The sequence below is a fragment of the Cibotium barometz genome, chromosome 12 (assembly GCF_041138505.1).
Source record: "Cibotium barometz isolate CiBa-2024 chromosome 12, ASM4113850v1, whole genome shotgun sequence".
Taxonomy (NCBI): Eukaryota; Viridiplantae; Streptophyta; class Polypodiopsida; order Cyatheales; family Cibotiaceae; genus Cibotium; species Cibotium barometz.
This window is the reverse complement of record NC_141057.1, coordinates 44979136-44990259: the sequence shown is the minus strand read 5'-3', so window position 1 is coordinate 44990259 and position 11124 is coordinate 44979136. Positions and strand designations below refer to the sequence as shown.

The 11124-nt window shown below is 40.9% G+C and overlaps 1 protein-coding gene across 2 annotated transcripts; it reads right to left on the bottom strand.

The window, feature by feature from the left end:
- Positions 1-545: 545 nt before the first annotated feature.
- On the bottom strand, positions 546-8230 carry RPL4 (ribosomal protein L4). Of its 2 annotated transcripts, XR_015267123.1 has the most exons (4): positions 7310-8230; positions 6465-6554; positions 761-1029; positions 546-675 (listed from the first exon to the last, which is right to left on the bottom strand). XR_015267123.1 is itself a non-coding variant. In XM_086806556.1 (3 exons), the coding sequence occupies exons 1-2, from the start codon at positions 8166-8168 to the stop codon at positions 6475-6477; spliced, it is 939 nt and encodes a 312-aa protein (XP_086662682.1). In that variant the 5' UTR covers positions 8169-8230; the 3' UTR covers positions 546-1029; positions 6465-6474. The 2 variants fall into 2 exon arrangements, 1 of the variants encoding a protein (XP_086662682.1); XM_086806556.1 differs by having other exon boundaries at positions 546-1029.
- Positions 8231-11124: the final 2894 nt, after the last annotated feature.

Here is an 11124-nt window from a genome sequence, read left to right as displayed (position 1 = left end):
AATGTGTTATGAGAAGGTTAAAACACATGATAGACGTTAGCGATTTCTCATAAAACCTCCACCTCAATGATGGGACCAGAATGCTACAAAAAGATTCTGTGGCACATCGTGTAGACAATATATATCCCTAGATGAATCCAAGAACAGCCTCATGGTAGTCACCCACAAGACAATAAATAAACCATCAACTCCATCATGCATAGTATGGACTAGATATTATGACATCCCCACTAACGTCATCAGTGCCCAATAGTGGGGTGTAGAACTTGGTATCAATATATGCTCCCACACACACATGCCCCACGTGCACACACACACATAAGAGCATACATTCATACAAAGGTCTGTGTACTGAGTTTCTGTCAAAGCTTCGGAAATACAAGGCAGACTCAGCCATAACGAAGCCTAGCACTAAGGATCATAACAAATAGAAAGAATTATTACAACAAAAAAGTAGTTGATAGGGCATATGCACCACTAAAGATAGTCTGAAAGGCCTGTCCAGAAAACAAGCTGGCCACGCGTAAGAAAATAAGCATTTAATCTGCCACACAAGTCTTGATCTAGCTTCGAAATTACAATAGCTTCATACAGTTTTTAGCCCAAGACAAACAGTGAACTTTCAAAAAAATAAAGCTATTCTTCGAGTGTTGTCACAGAAAAATCTGCTAAAGCCTTAGAATGTCTCTATGCCAACAAGCCAAATGCTTCAACAAACAAGACAAGTAAATGGGCAATGCTATATAGAAGGCCTCAAAGCCTTAGATTGTCTCTATGCCAACAAGCCAAATACTTCAACAAACAAGACAAGTAAATGGGCAATGCTATATAGAAGGCCTCAAAGGATCTCTGAGATCCATCAATGCTTCATTACAGGGTGGAAAGGTCACCAAACTAAGAACTACAGTAGGCTCCATTCCCCCAGCGCAAACAATTGCCATGTTGGGGGCTGCAATGAGCTGAAGTGTCTCATAAAACTCCACAATTTGAAAGAGAAAAGAGAATCCACCCGCAATTGCGCATACTGCCCTGCATTACACAACATATGAAACTCAGGTTTACTGGGGTTTTGAAATGGTACATACATACTACTGATAAACTTACTTTACTGTCTGCAATAGCACATACTGCCCTGTATTATGTAACATATGATGCTCAGGATTACTGGGGTTTTGAAATGCTACATACATACTAATGATAAACTTACTGTACACTTAAGACAAAAACAAAGCATTTGAAAGATCAAAATTAAATAAACTAACAAACCTAGGTACTAAGGAGAGGAAATCAAAAGATAATATCAAACGAAGACTTTTAATTAAGACATTAACAAAAAAAACAAGAACAAAACAAAACAAAAAACAAACAAACAAACAAAAAACAAAAACAAACAAACAAAAAAAAACAACAACAAAAAACAAAAAACAAAATAGCAAAATAGCAAAACAAACTGTAAACTCTAGACCTAAAGCACTAAGAGCTAGAACCAAACATTAAGCTAAACTTTTAAAAAAGACTTCGACTCAAAAGTGCAACCATTAACTCCAATGTCTGTCCGAACATGAAGTGTAGGTTCATCAACTGTATATCATGTATAGCGTGGACAATAAGCTATGATATCCCTACTCACGTCATTAGTGCCCAAGAGTAGGTGCAGGTTTGTATAAGGTTAGTCCAAAAGAACATGCTTTATAAAACCAGCGAACTGGTTTCTATCACTCTCCGGAGGTGATGGGCATACTCAGCCATGATAGAGACTAGCACTCAAAGTCTGCTCTAAGGTATAACAATAGACAATTACAAAACATAGGAAAGAACCAAACTAAGTCTATATTAAGCTAGAGCAAGAAAGAAAAGACTAAACAAGGCCTACTATAAGTTAAAACAACAAACCCTACTCAAAGCTAGAACAAGCCACTTTTACAAAAAAGAGCATTGAATTATGAATTAAGTAGGCTTTTCAGCTCCTCACTTTTATAAAACTTACTCCTTATCATTTTAAACATTCCAAAAGCTGAAATACCAAAGATAAACTTACTACGATTCATGAAAGAATGAACCTTTCTCAAAATCTTATTGAAACTATAACCTTTTTCGATAAGCAGCAAAATAAGATGGCATGATTGAGAGATAAGGGCAAATTTAGTAGAGCAAAGACGAGAGAATCTAAAAAGTTGAGAGCAGATAACACCAACTGTTACCAGAAATCTTGGAAAAGAAAAGTGTGGCATCCGAATGATCTTAGCATATTCAGGTTATAAGCGTTTGTCATAAATATCTACTATGAAGCTTGAAGATGATTGAGCGATCTTAAGGTCTAAAAAAGCACAACTATCGCTATTCGAGGTGCGGTTAAGTTCGCAAAATTCCTTGGGATAGATCCCTCCACCAAAGGAATTTGGACTGATATACAAAAACTCTTGAAAGGAAGGAATGTCGAGAACGAAGACGTCATCTACCAAACGTCTCACATTACAAAGTTTGTGAAGAAAGACAAGACAAGTATTAGCAGAAATAAGGCGTTCCATAAAATCAAACTCATAAGTAAAAAATAAAAAATTAGCAATAAAGACGGCACAATTGGTACCCATGGGAATACCAATTGCTTGCTTAATATCAACCCCCTCTCCCGCCCACAAGCCTCCTATGGTTGGAAGCACATGGGGAGAAACTGTCTGTATAACTAGAGAAGAACACCATCCTGGTCCTCCTCGGCCGGAAGTGCCCTGGGAGCCTTAGATGAGTCACTAGACGCATCTGAATCACTGTCATGTGTCTTGTCTTTGCTCTTCTTCTAGGATAAAGACTTGCCCTTGCCCTTGCCCTTCTTCTTCTTCTTCTTCTTGGACAAGCAATCTTTAGACAAATGTCCTTTCTTCCCACAAGAGTAGAGCACCGGGTCTGACCTTTCTTCTGTACTGAAGCAAGTGCCTGATCTTGATCATTAAGAGACATCTTGACCTTACCCTATGAAATGACGACAGACTCTTCTTCCAAGAGAAAGGAGCTTAGGTCATCAAAATCCAACTTGCTTTCTGTGACATGGCACCGCAAAGCTTGATAAACCACATCGTACTCTGGTGGAAGCTTTGTGAGGATAAGTGCAACCAACTAAGCAAAGGACAAGGCAACACCCAATGCCAGTAATAACTGGTCATGGATAACCTTGGCCTTCATTAAAAACAAAGGCATCAAACTACCAGCAAAAAATACCAAACTGTAGAGTTACTTAGAGTAACTACCCTCATTGAGGAATCTTGAGCATAGAGATCCTCCAACTTGGACCAAACTTGATGTGCACTGGCAAGAGTTTGTCGGGCTAGTGAGACCTTCGTAATTGTCCGCACAAGCACAGAGTGCGCCTTCAAATCACGATCCTCCCAGCCTTGTAATTCTGCAAGAAATTCATCCTCTTGTTTCTAGGTCCAACGCCTCGAGTTTTGAGGATGCTCAGGCTTCTTCTCACTACCTTGAACAATCTCCCATAGAGCCTTATGAATAAACCTGATCCGTAGATTCAGTTTCCAATGAGCATAGTTGGTTCAATCCAACTTGTCCTCCTGGTTCGTACAGGGGGAACCATATCCACAACAACAAAATATGCCGCAAAAAATTGCAAATCTCAGCACTCCAAGACTCCTCTCGAGCACTTTCCAAGAGAGCAAGGCACGAGGATCAATTAGCCCCCTCTCAAAACTGAGAGAGAAAGTGGCTGGACAGCAGCAAAACAGTCCACCAAAACAAACTAGAAAGACCCAACCCGAAGGAGGGGAAGCCGGGGAAGAAGCAAGGCTGTCGAGGCCGCTTGTCGGGACTCCGGCTGCACCACACGCGAACACATCACCCTCCACTATTGTCCTTGCTGCAAAAATCAGACCAAACACCACCAGCCGCAGAAGAAACTGCTCAAAGAAGCAAGAAAAAACCCAGGCCACAAAGGTTGCACCGTGACGCCTTGCAGATGATGCACGAGCAGGAGCACCACAAGATGGAAAAAAAAACGCTGATGAGGAGAGGAGCCCGAAGAAGAACAAAACACAGCCTCCAGAAGAAAACACAGCCACTGAGAAAAACGGAGCAAAAACACCAAAAACACAGGAGGAGGGGGGATGCCGAATAGAAACGCAGCCAGAACCTAGATGTCTGATACCATGTTGGAGTATGCCCAGGCAAAAGTATAGACAAAGGAAGAGAGAGAAAGACAAGAAGACACAAAGATTGCAGACAAGATCACTTGATTGATTAGCAAGAGGCTTACGATGGTGACAGCCAGCAGATGGGCATTACAATGTGCTTGAGGATTGAATGAATACAAGTGATGAGAGGAGGCTTTTATAAAGGAGGTCATGAAGCTGACCAACTAGCAACATGAACCTGGCTGACTGGCATAAATCAGCCCACGACTAGTAAAAACATGGGAAAATACATGTGCCAATAAAAGGGCCACTTCCACACAAAATTCTAACATTGATATAACATGCGGAAGCTTGATGAATATAATCGGTTCCTTCAATGGACAGAATTCAGCAATCTTTCGTGACGAAGATAACGCACGAGATAGAGAGATATGTGCAGAAGAGAGAGAGAGAGAGAGAGAGAGTTGGACACAGTATTGTGTCCTGAATACCCTCTGTAGGGCCCCCACCACAGATGGTGTATTTGCTTTATTAGAATGATGAGAAAAGTAACACAAATCCAACTCTTCACCTTCAACCTTCACCTTGGCTTTAGGATTCCCCTTGGCTGTCCTGGCCCTTGGAATTCTTCAGCCCCTTGTGAATTGTGAGATGCTGAAAAGACTCTCTAGCTTATGCTTATACAGCCCTTTCATCTGCTGGTTGGGGGGTTCATGTAGGGGTCGGCCTGCTGAATTGTCTCCCACAACCTGAATTAATGCCCTTTAAATATGCATATAATATGTACCTTTTTCTGTATGCTCTGACTGCCTCAGCACATGCTGTCCAGGCAGCGCACAACCTGCCCAGGCCGCCTATGAGGCTGGCGAAGCAATTGACAAGCCTACCACTTTGCTTGCTCTTCAAAGATGAAGAGGAGGACCTCAAGGACAAGTACCCTACGCCATCGTACCAATACATAGACCATAAAGTCAAAAAGTAAGCATAAGCTTTCAAACTAAAGTACGGTTCAGAGGCAATATGTGCAGTCTTAATATTGCCAGTCTTAGTAGTTAACGTGGTGCTGTATCCACCAGCGCATGGGTCATGTAGAGGTAAACAGTGAGTTAAAAAATTAGCATTAATTGTCTAGTCTCAAATGGGTCTCGTCGGGGGTAACAGGTCAAGTCCCCTTTAAAGTTTCCCATATTGTTTAACCAGTCGTCTACACATCATTTAGGAATGACGATAAATCTTGCTCTTGCATTGGTCTCCTATACTACTCATGTTTTGTGGCCAAGCTTCATCACTACCACAGATGTCTCTCCATGCCAATTAATTATGTACCAAGATCTTGGCAGGATATCAATTTGTGTTTGTGTTTAAAAATAATGATTGCAAATAAGCACTATTGCCTAAAACATGCACACATGCTTCCAGAATTACAGAAAAAAACCATCAAGACCTCCAAACCCTTGGAACATCACTTGTAACCATCCATTTGTGTGACCTTGTCTGGAGAAAACAAAGTCTTTAACATGCAGCTCTAAGCCTACCTATAAAGTTTTGCCACAGCTTTCCACCATGTCCCCCAAGCTACTCAATCCACTCTCACCTCCTTTACCTTTCATGTAAACTCCAAACTCACACCCCAGGCCTCCACTTTCTTCTTCTTGGAAGCTGAGACATGGGCCTTATTTGAGTCTCCATTCCCCATTCCTAAAAATTTTGACGCAGCTCATAAGCATCCATAAATGCCGTTTCTACATTTTCTTAGCTTCTGAAAATTTGACTGTGAAAGCCCATGAGAAATGGGCTTGAGACTTGTTTACATAATTATTTCTAGGTTGTCATGCGAACCGTGAAGGTTCACAATGTACCATGCATCCTCCTATAATTCACACTACGTGGTTATAAACTGTTGGTCCCAGATGTCTTGAAACTTCACCTGATGTAAGTCCTCTATTAATTTTCTCTTCACAACCTAACTGTAGATATCTAACCAGACATACCCAGAAAAAAAAATGCTTCCACTCCAAAGATGTAACAAAGCACCAGCAAACCTGATAAGTTTCAAAAAAGCTTCTACGAATCATCCTTCAACTTCACAAGACCAAATAAAGCCCTTTTTTTTGACTGCCAACTCTACCAAAGAGAGCTACCGGCAGAATGCAAGTGTAGTGAAGGAGCAATGCATATTTTTTTGAAGATGTTCTGCCATTCGCGAACCACAATAGACATGGGTTTTTTTGCTTTGTATAAGTGTTGGCTAAATGCTGAATTTCCTTCCATACTTCAACCATACATAAAACAAGACCTCAGGGAGGACAAAAGAACTATGTATCATACCATTGATATGCTAAGAACTTGCGTCCTCTGCACTTTCCTCATCCACTGCTTCTTCCTCATCATCCTCATCTTCCTCGTCTCCATCTACATCTGGATAATGCATACAAGGAGTAGATAAGAATGTAACCGATCATGCAAAACTGAGGAGATCACTGTTGAATCATTCGCATGCGTAAAGCATTGTTGCAACTGCCCAACACAGAAGGCCATGCATGTATCTGGCTACCAAACAAGACGGAGAGTGCAATCTTGACATCCTGATGCTAACAGTGCTCTAGAACATGCGATTCCAAGCTTGCAAGAGGAATGCATTCTCAGTGTATGCTTCAGTGTTCTAAAAGTTATTAAGTATGAACATTAACCACAGGCATGTGATGCCGGATAGTTGGCACAAAAGTAAAATCCCTAGCAATAATGCAATTCCAAGTACTAAACCCTAAAGAGAAACCCTCTACATGATCTAAGCTATGCACTGGATAGATAAATGCAATTTAATTGACATCTGCATATACAAATATTGCACGTTGCCAATAAATTTGAATAGTAGACATTCAATCCAGCTGCTCATTTGCCAGTGGCAACTCTAAAGTGGACATTTTGTTGGCAGTAGGCATTAACATGCATGTGCAGGTATGCATATGCTCTGTTATACATTCCCAGTGCAGCCAAATATGCATTTCTGACAGTAACCATAAAGATCGCATTTCCACACAGTAAACCCTAACACATTTGCGTTCAGTAAATGCTACAGAACAGATGTGCAGAGAGAAAACCTGACCATTTGCAAGCGGTGAACCCTAACGAAAAACCTTAATAAACACACAGTTTAGGGTTTTTAAAAATACCTTCAGCGCTATAGCGCTCATTGAGGTACTCAACGGCTGATTTGGTGAAGATGAGCTTTTGCGCCTTCAGGACTTCGAAGAGATTGAGGCTACGGGGGGTCATGAGCATGAGGGTGCTGAGGTTACGGCTGGACTTGAGAAGGTTTTCTGTGGCGTTCATGGTGAAGAGCAGCGAGGGTTTGGTAGGGTCAGCGCCCCATCGCTTCATGGCAGAGATGAAGACCTTGGTTTTAGGTTCGATGGAATCTTCAAAGTCTTCAACAACAATGAAGCTGCCGGCCGCTCGCTGGAGGGCTGTGCTGATGGCCAGGCGCTTCTCCTTGCGGTTGATCTTGATGGACCAGTCCCTGGGCTTGGGGCCAAAGATGACCCCCCCTCCGGGGCGGAGAGGTGTCCTCTGAGATCCCCGCCTAGCCCGCCCGGTCTTTTTCTGCTTGTAGGGCTTCCTTCCCCCTCCCCTCACCTCCCCCCTTGTTAGGGTTGAGGCCGTCCCTCTCCTCTTGTTCTGTTGCTCTGTTATTAAGCCTCTGTGCACCACTGCCCGAGCTGTCTCCGGGCGGGCGCACTTCAAGTCCAGCTCCACCTCGCCGCCCGAGTTCTCCCCTTCGAATGTCAAGACGGGCAGCGCCACCGCCATCGCTGGTGTATACTTCGACCTCCGCCATGGCATCAACCTAACCCTAGCTGAAAACGAGGGCAAACCCTTACCTGAGAGCAAAAGCGGCGAGGACGCAATGCGCAGGCCCATCGAAGGTAGAAGAGAGGATGTTGACGGGATGGATTTTGCCGTTGTGTTCATGGCGGCAGCTGCTGTGAAAGCAGACGATGAGGATGCTGTGCTAGCAGACGCCATCGCCATAGTCACTCCACAGTGAGAGAGCTGCTTTTTCTCTCTATCAACGTTTGGTGGATATCGTTCATTTTTATTTAAGTGAGAGAGTCGTTTAGTGGATATTGTTTTGGTGCATTATATATTTGGGAAATTCAAAATTCCTTTCTTAAACAATATTTTATATTGAGAAAATTACCAATTTGACCTTAGTATTTTCAAAATTTCTCAATTTGACCTTAGTATTTTTAAAATTTCCAATTGAATCCTAGTATTTTTTAAATTCCCATTTTGACCCTACCAAATTCCCAAATTGACCTTAATTTTGACTAAAATTCTCATATTGACCCTTGTATTTCTACCATTTCTAATTTGGCCGTATTGCTCATCAAAATTACTATTTGACCCTAAGTTTGCTATAATTTGTACATTGGTCCCCAAAAACTAATGGCTCCCTAAATTATAGTAGAAGTTTGCAAGAAAGTAGAAGAAATGGATAATAAAAGACACATGATATTTAGCATCTTAAATTGGCATTATAATACTCGCAATTTGTCATCTTAGTTTGAGTCTTGACAATACAAAGGCCATACATACCAGACCAACAATCTTCTTGAAACAAAAAAATGATAATCACTCCTCTAAACACAATCCTCTAAATCATTTCAGGAATCTACTACAATGGGTGCTTTGCAAGTGTGAGAATTGTGGCATATTTAGTTTTTGGGACCAATGTGGAAATTATAGCAAATTTTAGGGCCAAATGATAATTTTGATGAGCAATATGGCCAAATTAGAAATGGTAAAAATACGAGAGTCAATATGAGAATATTAGTCAAATCTAAGACCAATTTGGTAGGGTCAAAATAGGAATTTTGAAAATACTAGGGTTAAATTGAGAATTTTGAAAATTCTAGAATCAAATTGGGAATTTTTAAAAATACATGGTCAAATATGGAATTTTGGCATAATTCAGGGTCAAATTGGTAATTTTTTCTTTTTTATATTAAAAGAGTTTCGTCAAATTAAGATAAGGGACTTTGTATATTTTTGCTTGAGGTAACCTTTTAAGAAAGTCATGACTCATAATTACAATCATGCCAAAGCTTGTTTTAGATTTAATCATCTTCTATTTATTAGCAAAGGTTAGGAATACATCCAAGAGCTTGTCTCCATACACAACCTAGTATTTCTCAGATTTACACAACGATCAACAAATTTGTTTCATAGTAATTTGATCCATCGAGTTTGAGCTACCCTCTACAAGAGTACCTTATCCAATGCCTTAATATCAAAAATATTATATTCATGGTAGATTGAAAGGAGGGGAAGATTATGGTGGCTTCCATCTTCATGCACATGGTGCTAGCCATGTGTCACTTGTGTAATTAATTCCCATCCCCAAGGGTCTCTCTTGTACCTTGTTCATTTCCTAAACAGTTTTACTTTCTTGTATCAACAAGGCAATAATTGGGGCAAAGAGAATACATTCGTCTCCCAAGCTTGTCCTTGATTTCTATAAGAAGTGGATTTGATAGAACTGTTATAGAGCAAGCAAGGATACTTTCTAACATAGAGCATCTACAGCTGCATTTTATTTTCTTGACTTATAGTTGATCTCAAAGTCAAACTCTTGCAATATCTACATCCATCTCCTCTAACGCATATTAAGATCACTATGGGTAAATATCCACTTTAACCTTTTGTGGTCTATTAACCAGAGTAAATCTTTGTCCAAGAAGATAATGTCTCCATATCTTCAATGCATGAGTGATTGCCAAAGGTTCCAAGTTGTGGACTACATAAATTTTCTCACGAGGCTTAGCTTTCGTAAGGCTATTGGCCTTCCATCTTGCATAAGGATTCCACCAACTGCAAAGCCACTTGCATTAGTTGATCCCTTCAAAAGGCTTGCTGAATTTTGGCAATTTTAGCATAGGGTTGGTCACCCATGTAGTATTAAGTTTATCAAATACACTTTGACACATCGGCCCCTCCAAGGCTATTGGCCTTCCATCTTGCATAAGGATTCCACCAACTGCAAAGCCACTTGCATTAGTTGATCCCTTCAAAAGGCTTGCTGAATTTTGGCAATTTTAGCATAGGGTTGGTCACCCATGTAGTATTAAGTTTATCAAATACACTTTGACACATCGGCCCCTCCAATTGAAAGGTGTATCCTTCTTTGGAAGAGCCCTTAAAGGTGAAGCAGTCTGGGCATATCTTTGGATTAATATGTGATACCATCCATTCAATCGAAGAAAACCTGGAGCTTCTTTTACCATTTTTGGTTCTGACCAATCTGTAATAGCTTATACCTTAGCAAGGTCAGCCAAAATACCATCTTTGGACATAATAAACCCTAAGTATTCACAATGCGATCATTGAAGAATGTACATTTACTCTTCTTGGCAAAGAGTCTATGCTTCCTTAGGATGTCCAAGACTTTGCAAACATGTTTTTCATGATCAGTAGCATCTTTGGAATAAACCAAGATATCATCAAAGAATACCAGAACAAAATCATCCAGATATTCTCTAAAGATTTCTTGCAACCTTGGTAATTAGCATGCACTTGAATGATAGAGAAATGTTGATTTTGGCCTTGATGCTCAATGGCCGCATGAATTTTACCTTTATCGCCCTCTTCTAAATCAACAATCGTGACAGCTATAGAGGTAGCTAACTGAGCTGGGGAGTTCCTTCTCTAATTTCCCCAATTCTAGGGTGGAGGTCCTTGGTAACCATGGTTGGAGTCTCCTAAGTCAAATCCTAAGCCACTATGTTCAAGTTGGCAATAGTGTCTACCTTGTATATATAGCCCGTAGTGCAATCAAATAGGGGAAGGGAGATCAATGCCCTAGGATCTCGTATGCCATTACGGTGCTATCAATGCAAGGGACCTCATTGGGTGTGGTAGAGTGTACCATCGAGAAGGCTTTTGGTGCGGTTGCACCAACCAACAACCAACCCACAACCTTAGAACC

Bases quoted from the DNA above. Each gene is read 5' to 3' on its own strand.
- RPL4 (XM_086806556.1), bottom strand. From the start codon at position 8,168: ATGGCGATGGCGTCTGCTAGCACAGCATCCTCATCGTCTGCTTTCACA. The intron at 6,555-7,309 runs GTATTTTTAAAA...TGCATTATCCAG, and splicing joins TGAGCGCTATAGCGCTGAAG to ATGTAGATGGAGACGAGGAA.